Source organism: Ranitomeya variabilis, chromosome 6 (assembly GCF_051348905.1).
Source record: "Ranitomeya variabilis isolate aRanVar5 chromosome 6, aRanVar5.hap1, whole genome shotgun sequence".
NCBI lineage: Eukaryota > Metazoa > Chordata > Amphibia > Anura > Dendrobatidae > Ranitomeya > Ranitomeya variabilis.
In genome coordinates, this window is record NC_135237.1 from 415,139,902 (window position 1) to 415,167,141 (window position 27,240).

A 27,240-nucleotide genomic window follows, 5' to 3' on the forward strand; every position below is an offset into this window, starting at 1 on the left:
AAACACATTAAATGAAAGTCGATTTTTCAGGTGAGATAAAACTAGAGGAGTCGGGTAGAGGCTTCCCCTATCTCCTTGTTGAAAGCACATGAACACTCAAACGCTCATGTAGTTTGGATCAGGGAGAGACAGCTGTCTGCTGAACGAACGTTTGGCCGACCGTTATCTCTTGTGTATGACCAGCTTTAGATGCTGTCAGACATCTCTAGTGGAAGCTTCTCAAAGGAAAAAGGATTGAGTGTTTAAATACAAAATGTCCGATTCCTCACTCTCTGACATCATCTAATTTTAGGGAGTATCAGTTCATATAAGAGTTCAATATTCCAATCAATAGTATAGGAGTAGTACAGGATGACCTGACAAAGCGAGATACAGTGTGAAACAGCCATAGGATACTATTCACCCACGTTCTGATGTTCCTGCAATAATAAATAGAATGAAGTGAAGCTGTGGTGAGGGCCCTGATTTTCTATTTTTTACCTATACTATTGAATGGATTATACTCCTATCAAAATTTGTATCCTCTTAATATATTGCAATCATCATATTATATTGCACTGTGTACTTACAATTGCTCATTTTGCCTTTCTACCCAGCTAATTCTTCTGTTTTCCATTAGGCTTATGACATCACATGATTAAAACCAGACTAGTTGAATTCTTCTAAGCTCTGTGTAGAAACAAGAGGTTAATTTTCCCTGTATGAGTCATAAGTCACTGCAAGAGTCCCTGGCGAGGGGGGTGTAGGAAGGAGCAGCTGGATCAGAAGTTGAAGATTGGAATGATTAATGCAGGGACAAGAGAGTTCCTGTTTCTAAATAATGCAGTGAAAAGAGAAGAATTAGCTGGGTTGAAAGGTAAAATGAGCAATAGTAAGTACACATTGCTATATAATATGATGATTTAAGTATATTAAGATGGGAGAGCTTCTTTAATGGCTTATCATGGAAAGTATACACATTTTGGATCTATCATAGCATTCTGGCTCATAAAGATGGAGTCAAAATGAGGATGCCTACCCTTCATGATGTCCATGTGCTCTATCCATAGGATAATCCCTATAGCCTAATTAGATTGTATATTTCATTTTTCAGTAAAATGTTTTAGAATTACATATAGCTGCCAATTTTATAAAGTAAAAGTTAACAAATGTGCCATAGAAAAGTAGCCATATAATCTCTATTGTGTTTGTATCTGGCAGAATCCTAATGCACACCCAAGACCTACTTCTCAGGATTTAGCTGGGTTCTGGGATATGCTACAATTGTCAATAGAAAACATTAGTATGAAATTTGATGAACTTCATCAGTTTAAGGCCAATAACTGGAAAAAGATGGACTCTATAGATAAAAAGGTAAGTAATGTATACCAAAGCATATTGCTGTATAGTATGCACTACAATAAATGACAACTTTGAACTGTATCCTATATTAGCAGAATGCAACATAGGGATCCTGTAACCTGTTGTGCACTGGTAGGATTGAGCCCTGACTGACATACAGAACAAGGCTCAATCCCCAGAGCTGTACTTCTCAGTATGGCTGAAATGAATTGTTTGCAATGGCATTCTATTCTGTTAAAAAAAAAAATAGGCTTGCGGTATATTTCGGTGTAAAGAGCAATCATCAATTTACTTGCACATTCTAGGAGGTGCTACCAAGAAAATTAAGGAAGCACAGAAAACGCTACTGAACTACAAAAATCAGCAACAAAAACTGCAAAGGAACCTCTGCCATCCTTCAAAACTAGGACACAATAAACCTTTTAACTTATTGTGCGTAATTATTTATATCTTTTTGGTGGGGTTTTCATTCTCAGGTAATATTTTAATATTTTCCCTACAAAATGAATCATTTGCCGATTGTAAAACATTCACTTCAGATGCCGATCTGATGAGGTCTGAACCTTTTATTTTTGATCACCCTTTAACAAGCTCCCTGCTGGGCATCAACGGATGACTGTCTGAGATCCGCCAATAAATTTGTGAAACCTATCAGATTAGGTGGTGTATAGGATTACTATTGTAATTATGACAATTTTGGGTGAATTTAAAGGGAACCTGTCACCAGATTTCTCCCATAAAAAGAAGGGCCAGCACATGTAAGTCCTCTGTTACAGTATTCTAGAATGCTGGCTATATGTCCCCAATCTGCTCTCCATAAATCAAAAAATAGCTTTTATGACACTCATCAACAGTGAGGTCCGGTCCGATGGGCATTGCTGATCTTGGTCCATTACCCCCTCTTTTCTTGCGAAAAGGACCCGTCATCCATACAAAGCAAGAAGGAGGATGGCGGTTGCAAGAAATGAAGAGATGTCGAATCAAGACCAGCGAGCCCATTGGAGCAAACCGCGTCGTAGGTGAGTATAATAAAAGCTATTTTTTGTTTTATGGAGAATGGATTGGGGACGTATAAACAGAATTCTAGAATACTATAAAGGAGGGCTTATAGGTGCAGGCCCTACTTCATATGGGAAAAACCTGGTGATAAGTTCCCTTTAAAGGTGCTCTAAGTTTGGAAAAGAAGTTTCACTGTAAGTAGGCAGCATCTAACTAGGTTTTAGCTTACTGTAGAAGCAATTAATTTAGTTTAATGTAAAACAAAGCTCCAGAAGTGATTCAGTAGGTTGGCACTAAAAAGAAACTCCGGAAGAATAAAGACCCAAAGAAACAACTGAGACCAATAAACTTGGAAAGCCAGAACCTTTCATTAATTAAATCGGCAAACCTTCTAATTTCTGTGGTCTCTTTTACAATATTTGGTTTTGTTCACACCACAATTGTCCCAAAACACAGGGAAATAGGTTTCTTCTTTTTTTCTATTAAAAAGACTTTTGGTTTGTTTATTTATTGTTTTTGCATTTTGTTTTAATTTAAAGAGGTGCAAACTTAAACTTTCTTCATCCCAACGTCAACTATGGAGCGATATGAAAACCCAATGCTCTGTTTGGGTCCACCGTTTTGTGGTGGGTTTGCTTTTGTGGTGCAGAATGGTGTAGCAGGCTACATTACTTTAAAAACACTACATTTGAGCTAAACATACACGCTGTTGCCAAATGTTGGTCATATAGAAGCTTACAGAATTAGACTGTTATAAATTGGCATACATTTTTATGTTTAGGGAATGCATTAATCAAATACCAAACATGTGGTGTGAACAGAGCCTATACGGCCAAAGAGAAACGGAGAATACAAACTTATCACATCCATTAAATGTGGAAATGACAGGATGCAGAGAGCAGACTCTCATGATGGATATTGAGAAAACAACGAAATGAAGGGATCTGTGCAACCTGTTTCTCAAGTCTATTCCAGTTTTTCTGATTGCTGGGTCACAAAAATCTGGAATCCTTGTGGTCTTCAGGAATATAAATGTCATTGCTCTAACAATATGTGGTAGCCATGTTATTATGCCTCAGGACTACAGCAAGGTTACACTTTACATTTTAGTGGACGACTTGCAACCACTATTATAATGGCATATATATACTCGGATATATACGTACTATTCATTTAACACTATAAGCTACATTAACAACTAAGTGAATCTTGCTATGGGCCAAGAATAAGTTGTATAACTTATAAGAAGAGATTACAATTTGTTTGTCCGAACCTCATATCTGATCGTAGATATTTAGAATTATATAAGATCTTTAAAATATAACCATATTTATTTACAAAGCAAATATATAGTAGTATAACTTTAGTTAATAAAATTGTTTCAGTTTGCAATCTTCATTCTTTCATTCAGTCTCATATGTCCTGATAAGCAGTTTGCACCTTAATTCAAATTTCAGCTGTTTCTCCTGTTGGAGTATCTCTCTCAGTAATATAGGCTGGAAATGAGGAACAGCTTCTATCCTGCACACATTTCCTTTTTACGCTTTCTTCCTTTTTTATAGCCTGCTTTCTCTGTCTCCCCTGAGACGATCGATTCATCCCCTCTCCACATTGAGTACAATGCCTCTCACTCCCTTCTAGCATATGACCATGCTATTTAGTAATATTTGTAACCTCTAAGATCTCATTGTAAAAAACAATGTTACATATTTAAAGGGAATCTGTCACTAGGTTTGTGCATGATGTAAAACGAGAGACAATGATCCCAGTGATATGTCACTTACTGGGCTGCTTACTGCAGTTTAGATTAAAAACTTTTATCTGCTGCAGATCCACCAGTTTTCTGAAAGCTGAACTCTGTATAATCCTGCACGCACCACTGATTGACAGCTCTCTGTGTACATTGTGCATAGACAGCAACTTGTCAATCAGCAGTTGGGGAATGGTTGGACTACCTGGCAGCAAGCCAAGTAGTCCTCTAGTGATAAACTCCTGCTGATAAAACAATGATTTTATGAGAACTATACTATTCAGACTAGTAAGTGACAATTCACTGGAATCAAAGTCTCTGCCCCTACATTACACTGCTCTCAGATTAAGTAGCAGAAACCTGGTGTCAGATTCTCTTTACTATATATATCTTTTACTGGATTCTGTTGAGTGAAATAGCATTAAACCACGCTATTCCATCCTCTTTTATAAGCGGTATATTATATGTGTATAGGGGCCAGTTAGAAACAAAAGGACATGCTCTTGGCCTCCGACAGGCTAATAAAACCCTATGGCCATGATGATGTCTACATAAACATTTGATTAACTTTGCTAAATACTTTTTATTACGTATCTTAGAGTACACCTAAGTTACATTCTGTAATATAGCCCAAAGCTGTTTTAAGAATTTTGCTGCTGATAATGGACTGTGCCCTTTTGCTCAGCTACAGTAACAATTTTGAGAGAATAGCTGGCCATACATATAAGTTAGCTGATAAAAAAGACTAAAGCTATGCATGTTCATATTAAGGAGAGATAATCCATTGCTAGTTGGGGGGGTACAGTCATACTAGCCAACTCGCATTAGTATGTCAGTATTTGTGAACTTGGCAGATTTGGCTGATATTTATATTATATATGGGCAGTTTTTCCCAAATGCAATATACTGTACAGGATCTGGTTTAAAGACTATGGATTTAATTCATCAAGGCACCAAATTAATTAAAGAAGCCCTCTCCCATTAGCATTTTTATCCTGTTAATATATTGCAGTCATCATATTATATTGCACTGTGTACTTACAATTGCTCATTTTGCCTTTCTACCCAGCTAATTTTTCTTTTTTCTATTAGGACTATGACATCACGTGATTAAGAACAGACTACCTGAATCCTTCTAAGGCTACGTTCACATTTGCGTTGTGCGCCGCAGCGTCGGCGCCGCAGCGCACAACGCAAACAAAAACGCGGCAAAACGCACGCTAAAACGCTGCGTTTTGCGCCGCATGCGTCGTTTTTGCCCGCAAGTTGGACGCAAAAAAAATGCAACTTGAAGCGTTTCTTGCGTCCAACGCTTGCGGCCATGCGGCGCAAAACGCAGCACAACGCATGTCCATGCGCCCCCATGTTAAGTATAGGGGCGCATGACGCATGCGGCGCCGCTGTGGCGCCCGACGCTGCGGCGCTGACCGCAAATGTGAACGTAGCCTTAGTTCTATGTTGAAACAGGAGGTCAATTTGCTGTCTATGACTCATCTGTCACTGAAAAAGTCCCTGGCAGAGGGAGCAGCTGGGTCAGGAGTTGAAGAGGGGAATGATTTTTGCAGGGAAAAGAGCCTTCCGGTTTCTACATAGAGCAGAGAAAGAAAAAAAATCTACTGGGTAGAAAAGCAAAACGAGCAATTGTACGTACACAGTGCTACATAATATGATGATTGCAATATATTAAAAGGATAAAAACGTTAAGCGGAGTGCTTCTGTTAAAAGGAATCTTTCAGCAGGGTTTCGCCCTCCCCCAAACTATTTATATATACATGTAGCTCTTTTAAAGACAAGTCCAGCAATAACTTTACATGGCCAGTCCGTTCCTCAGCTATGGAGAAATCAGCGTTAGTTTGTATGTTCTCCCCGTGTTTGTGTGGATTTGCTACGGGTACTCCACTTTCTAGGTAATCTAGATTGTAGCCCCATTGGGGACAGTGATGACAATATCTGTAAAGTTCTGTGGAATTAATTATCATTATTATTATTATTATTTATTATTATAGCGCCTTTTATTCCATGGCGCATTACATGTGAGGAGGGGTATACATAATAAAAACAAGTACAATAATCATGAACAATACAAGTCACAGCTGGTACAGGAGGAGAGAGGACCCTGCCCGCGAGGACTCACAATCTACAAGGGATGGGTGAGAATACAGTAGGTGAGGATAGAGCTGGTCGTGCAGTGGTTTGGTCGATCGGTGGTTACTGCAGGTTGTAGGCTTGCCGGAAGAGATGGGTCTTCAGGTTCTTTTTGAAGGTTTCGATGGTAGATGAGAGTCTGATGTGTTGTGGTAGAGAGTTCCAGAGTAGGGGTGATGCGCGAGAGAAATCTTGTATGCGATTGTGGGAAGAGGAGATAAGAGGGGAGTAGAGAAGGAGATCTTGTGAGGATCGGAGGTTGCGTGCAGGAAAGTACTGGGAGACGAGGTCACAGATGTATGGAGGAGACAGGTTGTGGATGGCTTTGTATGTCATGGTTAGGCTTTTGTACTGGAGTCTCTGGGTAATGGGGAGCCAGTGAAGGGATTGACAGAAGGGAGAGGCCGGGGAATAGCGGGGGCACAGGTGGATTAGTCGAGCAGCAGAGTTTAGAATAGATTGGAGGGGTGCGAGAGTGTTAGAGGGGAGGTCACAGAGCAGGAGGTTACAGTAGTCGAGGCGGGAGATGATGAGGGCATGGACTAGGGTTTTTGCAGATTCTTGGTTTAGGAATGTACCGATCCGTGAAATATTTTTGAGTTTAAGGCGGCAGGAAATGCAAAGGGCTTAGATATGCGGTTTGAAGGAGAGATCAGTGTCAAGGATTACCCCGAGGCAGCGAGCTTGTGGGACAGGGGAGAGTGGGCAGCCGTTTACTGTAATGGATAGGTTCGTTGGGGGGGTCGTGTGAGATGGGGGAAAGACAATGAATTCTGTTTTGTCCATGTTAAGTTTTAGAAATCTAGTGGAGAAGAAATATGAAATAGCAGATAGACATTGAGGGATTCGGATTAGTAGGGTGGTGATATCTGGTCCAGAGATGTAGATCTGTGTGTCATCAGCATAGAGATGATACTGAAAACCGTGAGATTCTATGAGCTGTCCCAGGCCCAAAGTGTAAATGGAGAAGAGCAGGGGCCCTAGAACTGAACCTTGCGGGACTCCGACAGATAGAGGGTGAGGTGAGGTGGTGGTGTGTAAATGTTCGGTCAGTTAGGTATGACGAGATCCAGGATAGGGCCAAGTCTGTGATGCCAAGGGATGAGAGGGTCTGTAGTAATAGGGAATGGTCCACTGTGTCAAAGGCAGAGGACAAATCCAGGAGGAGGAGGATAGAGTAGTGTCGCTTGCTCTTGGCGGTTAATAGGTCATTGGTGACCTTAGTTAGGGCAGTTTCAGTGAAGTGGGATGACCGGAAGCCTGATTGCAAGCGGTCGAAGAGGGAGCAGGAAGATAGATGGGAGGACAGTTCAAGATGGATGTGTGGTTCCAGTAGTTTTGAGGCATAGGGGAGAAGTGATATAGGGCGATAGCTAGATACAGAGGATGAGTCAAGAGAGGGCTTTTTGAGGATAGGTGTGATTGAGGCATGTTTAAAGCTTGAGGGGAAAACACCAGTTGTTAGTGATAGGTTGAAGAGATGGGTTAGAGTTGGGATGAAGACTGTGGCGAGGTTTGGGATGAAGTGGGAAGGGATCAGGTCAAGTCCACAGGTGGTGAGATGCGATTTTGGAGAGTAGAGTGGAGAGTGGATGTTCTGTAATGGTGGAGAAGTTGGTTTTGGAGGTGGAGGGCAGGATAGTTGGGAGGAAGGGCTCTGGGGGTTGTCGACTAAAACTGTCGCTGATGTTCTCAATCTTCTGCTTGAAAAATGAGGCAAAGTCTTCAGCTGAGATGAGTGGGGAGGGAGGAGGTGCTGGGGGACGGAGGAGAAAGTTGAAGGTGTTGAATAACTGTTTAGGGTTATGAGACAGGGAGGATATGAGAGATGAGAAGTAGGTTTGTTTTGCAGTGGCGAGTGTGGTCTTGAAAGTAGTGAGGGACTGTTTGAATGCGATGAAGTGCTCGTTGGAGTGGGATCTTTTCCATCTCCGCTCAGCAGCCCTGAAAGCTTGCCTCAGTTCTTTGGTCAGGCTGGTGTGCCAGGGTTGTCTGTTGATTTTGCGAGCTTTGCTATGTGTGAGAGGGGCAAGAGATTCCAAAGCTGCAGCTATTGTGTTGTTATATAGAGCAGCAGCGTCATCCGCATTGTGTAGGGAACATATGTCTGTGAGAGGGAGGAGGGATTCAGAGAGTGAGTGTAGATCAAGGTGTTTAAGATTTCTGCGAGGGTGTGCAAGTTTGTGGGCTGGGGATTGTAGACAAGCACTATTAATAGCACTATATACAGTATGTGAGAAAAATAAATAAATAAATGAACGAATATGAAAATGAGGCTATAAAACTCTTTGTTAGAGATGGGCGGACACCTGAATGTTTGGGTCCGGCGGGTTCAGCCGAACAGTTAAAAAACGTTTGGATTTGGGTACCAGAACAGTTCCCGAACCTGGACCCCATTCCCTTGCATGGGGTGCCTGAAATCCAGTGTTTGCCACGCTATCATGTGCTTGATAGCGCAGCAAACACTGCTTCTGATCGGCAGAAAAATCAGGTAAAATCATTACCGCCGGTCAGACAGCTGCGGTTTCCACTCTGTCAAATGCCAGTGTGAACCCACAGCTATGATCGGAGGTATAAAGTTTACCTCCTGTCACTGGCGTGGGCTGATGAGACTACTGCTGCCATCAGCCTGTGCCTGCTGCCGCTAATAACAGCAAAAGCAGGAGCAGCTGATGGGAGTATTCATCAGCTAACTCCTGCACTCTAAATAATTCATTTTTTTTAATGGCCTGGGTTCCACTGTATTTTTGAAAACCAGCCAGGCAAAACTCACAGCTGGGAGTTGCAACCCTCAGCTGCCAGCGTTAGCAAGGTTGATTATCAAGAATAGAGGGGTCTCCCCACTGTTTCTGTAAAATACATAATTAAATAAAACAATGTGGGTCCCCCCATTTTTTGACAACCAGTCTTGCTAAAGGTGACAGCTGGGGGTGGTATTGTCAGGCTGGTAAGGGGCCATTGAGATTGTCTCCCCCAAGCCTAAAAACATCAGCCTGCAGTCGCCCAGAAAAGGCGCATCTTTTATATGCACCAATTCTGGCGCTTTGCCCGGCTCTTCCCACTTGCCCTGTAGCGGTGGCAAGTGGGGTTAATATTTGTGGGGTTGATGTCACCTTTGTATTGTCAAGTGACATCAAGCTCATGGCTTAGTAATGGAGAGGCATCTAGAAGACACCTATCCATTACTAATCCTATAGTTATATTGTAAATAAACACACAGCCAATATAAAGTCCTTTATTTGAAAGAATACCATATAAGGAAGCCGGTGAATACCAATACCTGGTATTCGGGTGGGGGGCGAATCCAAACAATAACACGGACTTCCTGGTGAAGTTCGTGTTCGGTGTCCGTGCACGAACAGTAGGTACAGACGCCAAGCTTTACTCTTCAGGTTTGCTACAGCTCTACTCTTTGTAGATCTGAAGCCTTTGCCACTTCAGCTCTATTCCCTGCCTACGGCCTTCTCCTCCTGCTTGACTGAAGGCTCTTTTGCCTGAAGTCACACAACTTATAAAAGAGCTAAATGGGCATATAAATAGTTTGGGTTGTTACAGTAAATCATGCTGACAGATTTCCTTTAATTAATTTGGTGGATCTTTAAGCTGCTGTATGCCAGCATGAGACATATACTTCAGTCATTGACTGGAATACATTCCTGTCTTGACTTACACCACTTCTGTGGTGTAAATTATGATATATTTGTCAAGCCGTACTCTGCCGTGAGCGCTCCCTCTAAGCTCTGCCCACTTTTCAAAATGGTAGTGGAGGTGGCATGAAATGCCAAAAGTCACAGCATGTAAAGGCATTTCAAATGTACCCAAAGATTTCTGGTGGAAACAGTCTGATGAATCCGCTTCATCAATCTAAAATGGATTCCTTTGCTTAAACTCCTATATGATCTCATGTAAATTTTGTAAATGTTTTGATAACTTGGTATATCAAAGCTAGTCAAAGAACTTGTGCAGATCATCTTTGGAACTTTTTGGTCCACTCATCTTGTGACTTCATTCAAGTCCTAATTTCACACCATTGGCTTCTACAAATATTAATTAGCTTCTCTCATACCAACCTTATTGCTTTGCTTTTCACATGTTAACAACTCACATTCCCAAGTACCTCAGCTTATGGTATAGGCCCATTCATTGCAATTTCATTCATAAGTCCATTCTTTTCTAAAACGTTTTATACTTTCTGAGAATAATTTATTGCAAAAAGTATGACTTCACTTTATATTATTTAAGTTGCTTTGATGCCAAGAAACAATGCTAAGTGATGTCTACTCTGGTGGCCATATTAGCTATAGTCATCAAATTTAAAGTCTATGTTTTGTAATATTGCTTCAGCTTCATCAAAGAGGTTCTCCACTAATTACACTTTACCTCATAGGCTTCCACTGTTAAAAAAAACAAAACACACAGAGCTTTACTCACCCGACCTCTTATTCAATGGTGGCTCACAATGCTGTCACCAGTCTTGGTTGATGAGATGCAGAGGTGATGTCATGTCTCCATCTGACTGCTGCAGCCAATCACTGGGCTCAGCAGTTTTGTGCCATCTACCTTACTTTAGGCTGAGCCTATTGATTAGCTGTATTCATGGTTTTACATCCTTACCAAACCATATCTGCCTTATGATGAATTCACACTTAAACCAAAATGAAGGCTGGTTCAGTAGCTCATTATCTTTAGATTGTGTCTGAAGCCAACCTAATACAAGGATAGTTTACCATCAGTTTCTAAAAAGCTAATATAAAAAATACAACCAATATGGCAGCATTTCACGTTGTCTTATTTAAGAATAGACACCTAAAAAATAATTTAAAACATTTGAGAATTTGAAATTCTGATTTGCTAAATTAATGTATACAATTATGGGTGAAAAATGTACTAGAAACATAAAAATCACCTTAAATGAGTACAAAATACCAGTTGCCTCTTACTTAAATACTTGTTTACTTTGCATCCATGTATTCCTTATTTCCTTCTCTGTTCCACTATTTTTAATGTATGTATTTGCATTCATTTTATATAAATGTATCAGTTCATTGTTTGTCCTAAACCTTGTACTGTATTTGTCATGAATTGTTTCCTTTAGAGCAATTCATTCATTTTTATGATCCTGATCTGTTTATGCTGCCACCGTCCATAACATTTACTCTGGCATAGTTTTTTCATAACTTTCCACCTAAAAGATCAAGCACACTCATTTACTTTAACTGACTACTAGACAGGAACCGTGACCCATTAGGAGAAGGGACCTCATAAATCCAACATTTTGTATATACATAAGTGCCTGTTTACAAATGTGGGGTCTAGAAGCCATCAGTGAACATGAAATAACATGAAGCAGACACTCGTGTTCTAGTATTCTCCAATATCCAAGGGATATTCTTATAAGCATTTACCTATTCATTAGAATAGTTTGCAGAAGACATTTTTGGAAATCAGAAAATATTATTCAGGAAAACATCATCTATGTAAAAGTAATCTTCAATCAAAAATATTTAATGGAAAAAGGTTTGGAGAAAATGCAGTTGTTTTTGCCATCTTGAAACCTTTTGTGAATGTATATTAAAAAAGTAGGCTTTGTTCACACTGTGGTTGCGGCATACGGAATAAATATAAATATGTGTACTGTATATCTAAAACACAATGGTTTTGCATATGTTTGGCTAGAAGTCTAAGGGTAGGTCACATACATGTCAAGAGATTCTTTCCAGCATATATGTTTAACAAGCACTTAAATCATGGTGTGAACATAGCCTTACACACTTAGACCAGTTTCACATGACCTTTATACAGCCTCATTTTAGGATAATTATTATGAGCATTAAACATGAACCCTGAGCGGTCTGAGCCTAGGCCTTCACAGCTTAGTGAAACCATCATGGAGGCTCCTAGTGTTAAAAGTCATAGGGCCCAATTCATGAAGGTACTAGCATAAAACACCCCTAAACACCACATAACATTGTGCAATCATTTTGTGAATTGTCATGCCATCTTCATTCATGAGGGCGGAGCTGGCGCAGGGACCAGATGGATGAAGACCACCCAATAAATTAATCAATTTGCGGCTTAGCTTACACCAGAAATGTTACCCCAGCAGTTATTAGGTCCATGTGAATAGAGCGTCACTAAACACCAAACGTGCAGTTGTAGGATGCCATCATCAGAAGCAGTTCTTCTAACTTGTAATATCTCTCCAACACTGTGTGAGATGCCATGCTTCTGCCAGATTCATACAGCAGTTTATTATCCGCCCCTACTAAATCAGAAGTATAAAGAGATATAAGGACCCCAAATACTTCTATGGGTGCCCTATTTTGGCTCCATGCAAATCACAGCAGGTACAAAGCTGTATAGCAGTGTGCATGAGACCTTATGTTTAAGGTTGACGGAGCTAATCTTCTGTACCTCGTGAAAACTAGAAATGTGACCAGTGAGAGAAAAAGGAATCTATTCAAATATTAATAACTGCTATTAACTGCTGTTAAAAATAAAGTTATGAAATAAATTTATGTTCTATATCTTTTTAATTGCTAATTTTCAGCACATAGTCAAGTCCAACTTTGTTGGGTTTTCTAAAATCAGATAAAATTATTCTAATGGAGTAAATGGCATAAAATACCAAAAGAGCCATGACCTAAATAGTGGATCGTTCGGCCATCCAGCGTCACTGCTCCAGGGCTTTCTAACTGCCACTGTCACACATCGTTTACCTATGTGACCGCTGCAGCCAATCATTGAGCTCCTGGAAAACTTCTTGCCTCACCTGTATTTTTAGATTGTGCTTCAATACAAGCCAACTCTTTTAATTTCCTTTCATTTGTTGTCATTTAAAAAATGTCAAAACTTTTATGAATTTTATGGGGTTACCGATCTATTCTGATTAAGGCCTGATGAGTGTGAGAAAGTTGGATATTAACAACTTGACGCCCAGTGGCATCTAGTTCTTTGTGTTTTGTTCGGGGATCTTTCCAGTTAAGTCAGCTTTTAAAATCGAGCAATGATTTCTATAAACAGCCCCGGGCTGAAAGTTATACTTTAGTGTCACTGCTCTATCCACTTGTAACCGTACAGTTGAACTAGCATGACCTTGTTTGGACACTTTCAAGCACATTTTGTGCTCACACTGTGACACTCAGGTGCCTGGTGAACTGCTGTGCTGATGTGATCTAGTAAACAATCCCCATTACTAATTTGGTGCAGTACATTTCACTCATTCTCGGATAACTGACCTCCATTGATACATTTATAAAAAGGTTGTTTGCCCCTTTTGTACTCATCTATTCTAGGACTACAAAGCCACAAAGAATTTTCAAACCAAAAAATAAGAGCGGTCATGTGGAGTCACAATGTGAACAACTGCTTTATCCAATCACTTAAAGGAAAAGTGTTAGCATGTTTTTGCTACCTCATCTGAGAGCAGTCTGATGTAGGCAAATAGAAGTTGCATACAAAGTGTATCACTTAGATTAGTGGGTGCAGCTGTTCCATGTTATAAGATTTAGTAGCACAGCAGAGCTGAATAAGCTAACCCCGCCCACACCAGGCTCTGTATACAGTTGTGCTCAAAAGTGTACATACCCTGGCAGAATTTTTGCTTTATTGGCCTTTTTCAGAGAATATGAATGTTAACACCAAAACTTTTTCTCCACTCATTGTTAGTGATTGGGTGAAGCCATTTATTGTCAAACTACTGTGTTTTCTCTTTTTAAATCATAATGAAAACCCAAAACATCCAAATGCCCCTGATCAAAAGTTCACATACCCCATTTCCTAATACCGTGTATTGCCCCCTCTAACATCAATGACAGCTTGAAGTCTTTTGTGATAGTTGTGGATGAGGTTCTTTATTTTCTCAGATGGTAAAGCTGTCCACTCTTCTTGGCAAAAAGCCTCCAGTTGTTGTAAATTCCTGGGCTGTCTACCATGAACTGCGCGCTTGAGATCTCCCCAGAGTAGCTCAATGATATTGAGGTCAGGAGACTGAGATGGCCACTTCAGAACCTTCACTTTGTTCTGCTGTAGACAATGACAACTTGGCCTTGTGTTTTGGATCGTTGTCATGTTGGAACGTCCACGTACATCCCATACGCAGCTTACAGGCTGATGATTGCCAATTTGCCTCCAGTATTTGCTGATAACGTGCTGCATTCATCTTTCCTTCAACTTTGCCAGCAGGAACCTGTTTCTGGTTCCTTCAACTTTGACCAAGTTTCCTGTGCCTTTGTAGCTCACAGATCCCCAAAACATCAGCAATCCACCTCCGTGCTATATAGTAGGAATTGTGTTCCTTTCATCATAGGCATTGTTGACCTCTCTCCAAATGTAACGTTTATGGTTGTGGCCAAAAAGTTCAATTTTGGTCTCATCACTCCAAATTACCTTGTTCCAGAAGTTTTAAGGCTTGTCTCTGTCCTGCTTTGCTTATTGTAGGTGAGATACTTTGTGGCATTTGCACAGTAATGGCTTTCTTCTGGCGATTCGACCATGCAGCCCATTTTTCTTCAAGTGCCTCCTTATTGTGCATCTTGAAACAGCCACAACGCTAGTTTTCAGAGAGTCCTGTATTTCAGCTGATGTTATTTGTGGGTTTTTCTATGCATCCCAAACAATTTTCCTGGCAGTTGTGGACGACATTTTTGTTGGTTTACCTTACCGTGGTTTTTCTTTCAGAGCCCCTGATTTTCCATTTGTTAATCACAGTTTGAACGCTGATGATTGGCATTATCAATTCCTTGGGTATCTTTTTGTATCCCTTTCCTGTTTAATACAGTTCAGCTACCTTTTCCTGTAGATGACTCACAATCCAGAAACGTCAGTGGCTGGATGAAAGATGCAAGAGTCTGTCTGGATCCCAGAAACTCACTCAGCTTTTATGCACACACACTGATTTTACAAGCAAACAGGTCACAGGTGAGGATGTTACCTTTAGTAGCCATTCAAACACATTTGTGTCAACTTCTGTGCATGTTATCAGGCCAAAATCACCAGGGTATGTGAACTTTTGATCAGGGTAATTTGGATGTTTTGGGCTGTCATTATAATTTAAAAAGAGAAAACACAGTAGTTTGACAATAATTGGCTTCACCCAACCACTAACCATGAGTGGAGAAAAAGTGTTGGTGTTATCATTCATATTCTCTGAAAAAGCTCAGAAAGCAAAATTAGGATATGTGAACTTTTGTATACAAGGTCCATAGACCGTGAGCAGCCTATCACAGGAGGGGGGTGTCAGACCAGGAGGCACAGCACTGTGTCTGAGCAATGATAGGCTTTTGCTGCTAAAATAATCATTGCAAGCAAACAAAACTACAGAGCTTGACAAAAGAGGCATCACTAAAATCTGTGTTTTAACCCCTACCTCATGGTGTCTTCAGATTACATTGCAAAAACCTGTTGACAGATTCCCTTTAAGGTGCAATTACATTTACACAAGCAGATATTAGTCCAGTGAGCATCAATAAACAATTTAACAAGTCAAACGCTGCTTGTTTAAAGGCTCCTTTACACTGTCCGATACAAACTGTATGGGACAGAATGATCATTAATAGGTTTATTTTCTTCCCACATTGCATGCATGTTGTTAACAGCCCATTCCATGGTTATTCCATGTACAGCTTATTACAATTTATAGGCCCACATTAAAGATCGTCTTTCACTTGCTGTAAATGCAGAATATTTTCATTTAATATAAGTGCCATCGTTCTCCTGAATCCGCACTAGTTTCCTTTTGATTCTGTGTCTGTCCATTTCTGAGATGTAGCCCTGCTTCCCTGTAAATAAATCTAGGCTAGTAAGCCAAGAGGTCATGGTCCCCAAAGCTTCTCTGTGGAAGTCTTCTTGTGGACCACACCTCCTTGGCTAACAAGACTATATTTACATATGAAAGAGAGTAACATATCTCATGAATGAAGAGGTGCAGAAACAAAAGGAAACAGTGTCAGATTCAGAACAGCGTCATTTATACCAGATACAAAAATGATATATTTACATTATGAGACAGGTTCTCTATAATGAGTATTCTGCTCCATTGTTGGCTGATTTGTGGCATGTTTACACAGGCCAGTGATAGAGAATACTCTGTGACAAGACCTTTACTTGCGGTTTTTCAAGATACTATGCTTGACTTCTACATTTGGGCATTGCACGAACAATAGTTTTCTAATACGCTGTTATTAATAGATTAAAGAAGCACTCCTCCCATCAAAGTTTTTATCCTTTTAATATATTGCAATCATATTATATAGCACTGTTTACTTACAATTGCTCACTTTGCCCTTCTACCCAATTAAATTCTTATCTTTTCCATTAGGTCTGTGACATCACATGATTAAAAACAGACAAGCTGAATCCTTCTAAGCTCTATCTAGAAACAGGAGGTCTATTCTCCCCTCATGAGTCATCATTAGGACTACAAGTCTACATTACTGCAAAGTCTCTGGCAGCCCAGCTCCACCCCCTCTTCAACTATTGGTACAGCTACTCCACTCCTCCCCCCCCCCAGCCAGGGACTTTGCAGTGAGGTAAAATTGTAGCTCAAATGACGACTTATATAGGGAAAAGAGACTTCCTGTTTCTTCATAGAGCTTAGTAGGGTTCAGCTAGTCAGTTTTTAATCACATGATGTCATAGATAGTGATGGGCGAACCCCCCGATGTTCGGGATCGGCGGGTTCGCCTGAGTTTTTCTGTAAAGATCGAGTTCGGGGCCAGAGATGATGCGAACTTGCGACCGAACCCCGAACTTGGACTTTACAGATAAGGGATGGGGTGGGGGGGCTGTAAAAGAAAACTTAAAATTAATAATAAACATTATAATTATACTTACCTGTCCAGCGACGTGTCCCCCTGTCTCCCGGCCGCATCTGCTTCCGGGGCCGCTCATTACCTTCTGGCAGTGTTCACTGCACTCGGCAGTGTGCAGTGAATACCACCAGAAGGTAATGAGCGGCCTCGGAAGCAGATGCGGCCGGGAGACAGCGGGACAGGAGGACACGTCGCTGGACAGGTAAGTATAATATTTATAATGGTTATTATTAATTTTATGTTTTCTTTTACAGCCGCCTTGGACCTGAACTGGACCCGAATTGTAACACGGGTTTCCCATGGAAACCCGTGTTCGAGACCGTGTGACCGAACACTATGTGTTCGGTATGGTCCCGAACTTTACAGTTCAGGTTTGCCCATCCCTAGTCATAGACCTAATGGAAAAAAGAAGAATGAACTGGGTAGAAAGGCAAAATGAGCAATTGTAAGTACATAGGGCCATACAATACAATAATTGCAATATTTTAAAAGGATAAAACCTTTGATGGGAGTTTACTAGAATAAAATCTATCAGCAGAATGCAGTCTGTTAATTATTGAAACTTATATTATTATAAATTGTTCTCACTTGCTCACTTGCTCAGCATTATACAGTTGTCTCAGTTACAATGATTATGAGCAAGTGTTCTTAGGCATGCTTATTTCACGATAATCCTGCAGCAAAGCGCTCTTTCATTAGGTCAAATGCACTTTTGAGCTGCACAAAATATAATTTTGTAAGCAGGACCTGTGCTGCTGAGATCAATGGCAGCCCAATGTACATTGATAAGCGTGGTCTGCCTATGTAAACAGACTATTAAACAGCCACCAATCGGTGAGTACTTACCAATCGGCAAAGCAGTTAATGTAAACCCACCATTTTGCTCACAGTTGCATCCCTCCATGCCCAATGTGATGTCAGTATCAGACAATCCCTTTACATAATGACTGACTGTATCCCATAAATAGTCCATAAACATATAGACACAGACTGTAGAACACTGGGCCCACCAGAGGATTTGAGGGCCCACCTTTCTCCCCAACTAAAGAGCCTCATAGCAGCTGCAAGGTTTGCATTGTGAACTATCCTGAAGGAGAAGCCAGGGTCCACCGGAGGATTCTCCGGTTCTCTGGTGGGCCAGTCCAACCCTGTACAGACAACAGTAAGGGCTCAGATACAATACTACTGATGTCACAAGAAAGACTGGAGTTTATTACAGCACATCTAGTTGTCACTTGGTATCCAGCTTACTTATGTACAGTGGGTGAATACATGCATTACATAGATTACAACATGCGTTTTGGAAGCTGGGTAAGTTTCAATGTGTTTTAATAGCGCACTCATCAGTGCATATACATATTGGCACGAGGCCTTATTTTTGTACTCTGTTATTATATTATTGCATTACACTGAGCTAGTACTAGCTCGTGTGAGCCAACAATCTGCATATAGAATTGATTTTAATAGAAGCCAAACAGCTTTTACTGTCTCCTCAGTGCACCCTGCTCAGTGATGTCATTTAATTAACCTTACTTGACTGTGGCGAAGCCATAGCTGCTTTGTATTTAATAGAAATCAGGAAAACCATACATCTGTATTTACTTACAGGCCATGAAACATTTGTAACGTTAGGTTCTGTGCAATTCTTTCCAAACTTTAGCATAACATTATACGAAGCCAACATTCCCTATAACAAATGAAAGCTGTTTTCAACAAAAAAGGAGTAGGAGACCTGAGCACATTTTCACCAAAGTAACCATTTTTGTTTGAGACGGGGTGCTATTATATACAGTCTTTTAACAGGAAGAGAAAATAAAGGGAGATTGTCACCAGTAAATTTTCACAAAAAGAGGCTCTAACTAGGAGTCAGAACCTATTGATTCTTTATTTCATACAACCCCTGGCAAAAATTATGGAATCACCGGCCTTGAAGGATGTTCATTCAGTTGTTTAATTTTGTAGAAAAAAAGCAGATCACAGGCATGGCACAAAGCTAAAGTCATTTCAAATGGCTACTTTCTGGCTTTAAGAAACACTAAAAGAAATCAAGAACAAAAAATGTGGTCATCAGTAATGGTTACTTTTTTAACCAAGCATAGGGGGGAAAATTATGGAATCACTCAATTCTGAGGAAAGAATTATGGAATCACCCGGTAAATTTTCATATCCAAAAATAACACTTGCATCAAATTAGATCTGCTCGTTAGTCTGCATCTAAAAAGGAGTGATCACACCTTGGAGAACTGTTGCACCAAGTGGACTGACATGAATCATGGCTCCAACAGGAGAGATGTCAATTGAAACAAAGGAGAGGATTATCAAACTCTTAAAAGAGGGTAAATCATTAGGCAATGTTGCAAAAGATGTTGGTTGTTCACAGTCAGCTGTGTCTAAAATCTGGACCAAATACAAACAACATGGGAAGGTGGTTAAAGGCAAACATACTGGTAGACCAAGGAAGACATCAAAGCATCAAGACCGGAAACTTAAAGTAATATGTCTCCAAAACAGGAAATGCACAACAAAACAAATGAGGAACGAATGGGTGGAAACTGGAGTCAACGTCTGTGACCGAACTGTAAGAAACTGCCTAAAGGAAATGGGATTTACATACAGAAAAGCTAAACAAAAGCCCTCATTAACACCTAAACAGAAAAAAACAAGGTTAAAATGGGCTAAGGAAAAGCAATCGTGGACTGTGGATGACTGGATGAAAGTCATATTCAGTGATGAATCGCGAATCTGCATTGGGCAAGGTGATGATGCTGGAACTTTTGATTGGTGCCGTTCCAATGAGATTTATAAAGATGACTGAACAGAAAATGCAAATTTCCACCGTCATTGATGATATGGGGCTGCATGTCAGGTAAAGGCACTGGGGAGATGGCTGTCATTACATCTTCAATAAATGCACAAGTTTATGTTGATATTTTGGACACTTTTCTTATCCCATCAATTGAAAGGATGTTTGGGATGATGAAGTCATTTTTCAATATGATAATGCATCCTGCCATAGAGCAAAAACTGTGCAAACATTCCTTGAAGAAAGACACATAAGGTCAATGTCATGGCTTGCAAATAGTCTGGATCTCATCCAACTGAAAATCTTTGGTGGAAGTTGAGGAAAATGGTCCATGACAAGGCTCCAACCTGCAAAGCTGATCTGGCAACAGCAATCAGAGAAAGTTGGAGCAGATTGATGAAGAGTACTGTTTGACACTCATTAAGTCCATGCCTCGGAGACTGCAAGCTGTAATAAAAGCCAGAGGTGGTGCAACAAAATACTAGTGATGTTTTGGAGTGTTTTTTGTTTGTTTTTCATGATTCCATGAATTGAGTGATTCCATAATTTTTCCCTTATGCTTGGTAAAAAAGTAACTATTACTGACTACCACATTTTTTGTTCTTGATTTCTTTTAGTGTTTCTTAAAGCCAGAAAGTTGCCATTTGAAATGATTTAGTTTTGTGTCATGTCTGTGATCTGCTTTTTTTCTACAAAATTAAACAACTGAATGAGCATTCTCCATAATTTTTGCCAGGGGTTGTAGTTGGAGGCCATGTAATAGGTGATAACTTGGAGGTGGATGAGGGACTGACTGCTGAGACCTCCGCCGATTCCGAGAGTGTAGCCCTGAAATGGTCTGGTAGTCCCATAGACAATGCTCTCAGGAACAGTAGGGTTCCAGCAGTCACACCACACAGCAATCTGCAAATTACCAATGCTGTGGATAGGTGATAATTTACAAAGCTGTGAACAATAGTTTACCCAGCTATGTCTAAAATATTCTTTCCCTTCAAGATCATGTAATACATTGGTTTCAACAGTCAGTGAAGTATATTACTGCATACTAGAAGAATTCCTGATACTTAGAATACACTTAACTCAAGAAAACACTGTTGCCACCATCTGATAGATGTCTTGTGAATACCTGACCTTCACTAGTTATACCTAGAACAATGGACATTTACTTACAATCTCCTATCGAGACCGTACAATATCATATTAACCATCGAGAGTAACTTCCATTGGCAGATCTGATGACAATCTCAATGGTTACATGTGAGGGTATAATACCGGACAAGCTAATATCTAACTACAAGTGTTTATCGACTTCAGAAGGAACAGATTCATACAATCTGCATGATTATTTTTTTTTTTACAGTTTTGTACTAACTATTCTCAAATAATCAGTGATACTCTGTATAGTTGCACAAGTGAAAGAAATGACATCCATTGAGGATGTAGTTCCAGTATAGTGAATAATGACATCTGTATTGTAACTGCAGTATCACGTCTACATCTGGTGATTGACGACAATGCTAAAGTGTGTGACCAAATGAAGTATTCCTGTGATCGGTTACCTCCACTTATTGTATACAAATAAAGCCTTTTGATGTTTTTACAATTAATGTTGTTTCCTGTTGTTCCTCTTTCTATTAGAATTGGTGCCCTGATACTGTATAGTACAATCAATACAGGGGTGTAAATTACATTAACATTGCTTATAATTGGGTCCATGGTTGTGTTAAGAGTAAACACCCAACATAACTACTGAACCCAGTGGCTCCTCTGTACCGCTGCTGGTGTCCTTCGGTGCTCCCCAGTCTACTTCCAAGGAACACCAAGCAACTCATCAAGCACTGATTGGCTGCAGCAGTCATGTTCCACCTGAGCCGGAATCCTGGCTCTTCTTCTGGCTTGGAAGGAATAAGACTAATGAAGACAATCAGGGGTTTAGTTAGGTGACTGTGGTCTCTTTTTGTTAGCACAACCATAGGTCTATCATTAAACAAAGTAATAAAAGCTGGCGTTTTCTGTCTTTAGGTGTAAATATGTAATTCCATAAACTATATCTATTTGAACAATCGCAAGTAGACCATGAGGAAATCAATTATGGTTTATGCATAGAATGCCATGTAGATTATGGGCATCTTATACAAATTTACAAATTGGAGATGAACATGTACTGGACTGTTATAATTTTTTCATGGTGACTGTGAAATTGTAGAGTTTTGTGTGTCTGAGAACCTTGTGGTAAAATCACTGGTGACTTGCCATGGTTTCACAGCAAGCTCTGGCTGGCTACATTAAAGTCGTGCTTTGCCTGTACTTGATGCAAGTCCACTGTAATTGTCAGGAGATGTTCATTCATTTCTGATTGCCATTTGCTGACTGTGCTATATGCACACTGACAGAATTTCCCTTTATTTTCATCACATGGCCACAGGTCTGTGATTTGCATACTTGCAGTCACGTGCCAACTGGTTTCTCATCTACTTCTATGAATAAAACATTGAGAGAAGCAGAAATAACTGCTAGTCTGCATGTGACCGCCAGTCGCATACTTGTGATTGTGTGATGACCACTTGAGCTGACATCAGAGGGGAATCCTGACTGCGGGCAAGTTGCACAGTGTCAGAATTTGGCAATTTGCAATCACATAGAGCTCCTGTTGAAAAATTATACTTAGCCAGGAAAATCATTTTAACTGGTAATTGTACCCATATGTTTCAATCTATTAAGCTCAAACAGAATAAGGAAACAGAGAGAAAAGCTTTCGTAGCTTGTATGGAGAATTTGTATAATGCAATAAACCTTCTGCTTTAATCAGGAGAGAAGGGTCCCTCCTCCCGTGCCAAAGAAGCCATCGAAAGGTCAGGCCCCACTGGTCCGGGACAGATCTCTGGAAAGCACAGAGAGACAGCGGCATGAGGCCCGGAAGCGGCTGATGTCTGCAAAGCGCGCTGCGTCTGTCCGGCAGAATTCAGCTACTGAGAGTGCGGATAGCATTGAGATCTACATCCCAGAGGCTCAAACCAGGCTATGAAGCCATCACAAGCAACACTGGGGGAATATTATATATCTCTATATATTTATGACACAAAGTTACATATATAATATATCCTCTAGTTTGGTTTGGAAACACAATCATGTGTATATGTTATTTTGTATTTTTCTTCTCTTTCTATACTCTCTGTTACTTCATTCATTGCCACCTAGCTGTCATGAAGTCCTTCTTTCAGGTCGTGCTGTAAGCAGTCAGTTCTCTGAGGCTGTAATCCTGCATCTCCCCTCTCACTCATTTTATCATTATAATGATCTTCTACACAAGTCATCTCAACTGGACCTTCTCTTATTTTACAGGCATAAAATAAAGGAAGAATAACTCCTTTGTATAGAAATCCTCATTGTGCCCTGTTTTATTTCCCTTTTGTCTAGAGCTACAGTAGTCTGTAATCTAGTGTACAGCAATAGAAAATTGTAGGGTATACAGTACTGTGGACTCTGATGTCTTCCTATTCTAAATGTGAAAAGCATGGGCTCGAATTCCCAACTCCTTTTCTATGTAGAGCAGATGGAGCACTTTATTGTAGGCCACAGGCGCACCTCTCCCCAAAGGCAACAGGTGACAGAGGAGGATAGTTGTACTTCCAAGGAACAGGCGGGCAGGTAATATATCTGTTCGCACTCGATGACTTTCACACTTGCCTGCATGACACACTATGAGACATGCTTACGCTATTACAAGAGAGCACTGATAGATTTGTTCACGATGACAAAAATATATATATATGTATTCAGATGTGTAATAAAATAGGATGAAATGTTCAAATTCCAACAAACCATTTTGAAATAAAGGCAATAATGTGAAAAGATAGATTGAAAATTAAAAGACCAAATTTTGTGTTTATTTTTAGGATATATCTACCACCATTGGTTGCTTTGAAGGTCCAGAAACTGTTTTGCTCCGATAAGTGAATCTTCTGCCAGGTTCATGGGTCTCGATCTGAGAGAAGCATAAATATTAGTGATGAGCGAATATACTCGTTACTCAAGATTTCTCAAGCATGCTCGAGGGTTCTCCGAGTATTTGTAAGTGCTCGGAGATTTAGTTTTTATTGCCGCAGCTGAATGATTTACATCTCTTAGGCTGGTTTCACACTTGCGTTTTTGTCTGCAGCGTTTTTTGCACAAAAAACGCATGCGTTTTTTTCCCCTATATTTAACATTGAAAACGCATGCGTTTTTTGTACGCGTTTGTAAACGCATGCGTTTTTTTTTGCATGCGTTCATTTTCAAAAATGCAACCTGTAGCATTTTCTTGCGCGGTTTTTTGCCGCGAAAAAACGCATGCGTTTTTTTCGCGGCAAAAAAATGCATTGCTGTCTATGTAAACGCATGCGTTTTTAAGCACATGCGTTTGTTTGTGTTAAAAACGCATGCGTTTTTATAGAGAAAAAAAACAGAAAACACACTGAAAAGCCACCCACCACCATCAAGGTGATAAAGGGATCCAAACCCTAACCCTAACTCTACCCCTAACCTCACCCCTAACCGTTTAATGAACATTTTCTGACAGTCATAGTGCCACGTATTTAAGTGCCACGTATCATGTATTTCAGTGCCACGTATTTCAGTGCCACGTATTTCAGTGCCACATATTTAAGTGCCATGTATTTCAGTGCCACGTATTTCACTGCCACGATATTTCAGTGCCACGTATTTAAGTGCCACGTCTTTCAGTGCCACGATATTTCAGTGCCACGTATTTAAGTGTCACGTACTGTAAATACTATAACTACATGGTTATATGTGGCACTAAAATATCGTGGCACGTAAATACGTGGCACTTAAATGCGTGGCACTGAAATACGTGGCACTGAAATATCGTGGCATTTACGTGAAATTCGTGGCACTTAAATATGTGGCACTTAAATACGTGGCACTTATATACGTGGCACTTAAATACGTGGCACTTAAATACGTGGCACTTATATACGTGGCCACTGAATTATCGTGGCACTTATATACGTATATACTTATATAAACGTATTTCAGTGCCACGCATTTCAGGTTAGGGTTAGGGTTAGGGGTAGGGTTAGGGGTAGGGTTAGGGGTAGGGTTAGGGTTAGGGTTTTTTGTTTTTTTCTTGTTTTCTTGTGTTTTTCTATAAAAACGCATGCGTCTAAAAACGCATGCGTTTTACCGCGTTTACATGCGTTTTTTCACACATGCGTTTTTTAAAAACGCATGCAGATAAAAACGCAAGTGTGAAACCAGCCTTAGCCAGCACAAGTACATGTGAGGGTTGCCTGGTTGCTAGAGAATCCACACATGTACTTATGCTGGCTAACAGATGTAAATCATTCTGCTGTGGCAAAGAAAACTAAAACTCCAAGCACTAAAAAATGCTCGGAAGACCCCCGAGTGTGCTCGGGAAATCTCGAGTAACGAGTATATTCGCTCATCACTAATAAATATGGAAACAGACCCTGATTCCAATGCTGTGTCACTTACTGAGCTTCTTGCTTTCCTTTTGATAATATCACTTTTTTTCTGATAATCTACTCAGTGATTAGTTTTGTCTAACCTCACTTGCATCATTGATTGACAGCTTATTGTATACTCTGTGCATAGACAGAAAGCTGCCAATCAGTGGTGGAGACAGGGATATCTAGAGCTCTTCAACAGGGAGGACTACATGTCAGAAGTTCATCACTGAGAGGACTTGTGAGGATGCAAGAGACAAGACAGTGTTTTATCAAAACTAAAGCAAGAAGTCAATTAGGGGACACAGCGCTGGACCCAGGGTTTTGGCAGCTCCTTTATGCTGCTGTCAGATGGAACAACAAAAACTTGATGGCAGATTCTCTTTAAAGTACTGTAGTTTTCCACTTGTATTCTGCTCCCTGTATGTCAGATCAGATGTCCCTAAAAGTCAACTTATCCAACTAAAAGTCAACTTATCCATATAGGTCTCCTTTTTTTAAAGATTAGATCTTGTCTTCTAGACACAAGGCAGGAATACCCATAACTGCAGGTGCCAGATCTCTCCTTGCCTTGTTGGAAACCTACGTTTCAGGTGAGCTGGTTTGGATCAGTCCATCACACAAGTTACGAGAGAGCACAGTGACTGTAATGAGACATTTTGCTGTTTAAGCAGAGGCAGGAGTAAAGGAAAGGCTTCAACACTCTGTACAATTTATTTGCAAGACAATCTGAGTTAGTGCATCCCTTTATATGAGTAGAGGAGGGGAAGAAAGTCTCATCACCGGAAGACCCCTGAGAGATTTATGTAGGATGCTATGGGAAACAAATTGCTTTGGAAATACTGAGCAGCTGCAGTATCTAGAAGACAAGTACAGTTATTCCTATGGAAGAAAATATGTAAAGTGAAGGCCAGTACCAGTTAGAAAGCAGCAATTATGCTAAGTACATGCAAGATTGATTTTAGAAAGCCCTCTCTCTTTAATATATTTCCTCACGGGCAATGTTCACATTTTCAGAAATTCGATGAGGATTTTGATACAAATTCAATCATCCAATCTACAAACCTTCTGCATTCAAAGCAAGTAAATGTCGGAAGGGAAATTGTCGCCAGGTTTGAGCTACCCCATCTTAGAGGAGCATGATCTAGGAGCAGAGACCCTGATTACAGCACCGTGTCACTTACTGAGCTCCTTGCTAAAGTTTTGATGAAATCAGAATTTTCATCTGTAAACGATCTTGCAGCTCTCTGAATGCTGAGCACTATATAACCACTGTGAAGGATGGCAAAAAGGGGATCACGCAGACCCCCTCCGCTGCCACCATTTCTGATGAGCCCGTACCTCGCCACCCTGCCTGATGTCACTATTACATTAGACGGATCACGTAATGCGGTCTCCAGGCTTTCCCCAACGTAAGGTTCTGCACCCTGGGGACACGTAAGGTCAGCTTGGTACAGTTTTACACAAACATCCCTTGTCACATGGGTTCAGGGAGGTCCAGGGAGTGAGAAGATGTGGCTCAAGCAAATGTGGCACCACACTTGCTCACAACCCTGAGAGGCTCCTTTCACTAGCAGCAGTGAAACAGCGCCTGGTCAGCCTGGTAGGACTGCCACCAGTTACTCGCTATATGTAAGCCCGGTCCATTAACGGGATTATATCGGGCCAGAAACCAGCCCCGGCATAATAGAAAGTTAAGCTGAGAAGATGGACGTGTGGATTTGTGGATTGAGATAAAAGAGCAGCCCAAAAGTTAAATTATATATTTAATCGCTTTAGGGGCACTCTAGACAATACACTATGTATACAATGGTTATACATATACAATGGTCAGATATGCAAATATAGAAAGTGGTAAGACAAAAGATATAAGCAGATGGATCATGTCAATTACCAGGTTGCTGTTCAACCATGTGTGCGCTG

At 40.4% G+C, this 27,240-nt stretch overlaps 1 protein-coding gene across 4 annotated transcripts in view; it reads left to right on the top strand.

Annotated features, from left to right (window-relative positions):
* The window catches only part of DLGAP1 (DLG associated protein 1), an 814,983-nt gene extending 791,123 nt beyond the window's left edge, over positions 1-23,860 (top strand). For 3 of the 4 annotated variants that reach the window (XM_077270299.1, XM_077270301.1, XM_077270300.1), the window contains 2 exons: positions 1,201-1,353; positions 22,659-23,860. In XM_077270299.1, coding sequence (XP_077126414.1) covers positions 1,201-1,353; positions 22,659-22,874 — 369 coding nt within the window. In that variant the 3' untranslated portion in view covers positions 22,875-23,860. Of the gene's footprint in view, positions 1-1,200; positions 1,354-1,646; positions 1,978-22,658 lie in introns of those variants that run through there. The other variant, XM_077270302.1, reaches the window with a different exon arrangement.
* The last annotated feature ends 3,380 nt before the right edge of the window (positions 23,861-27,240 follow it).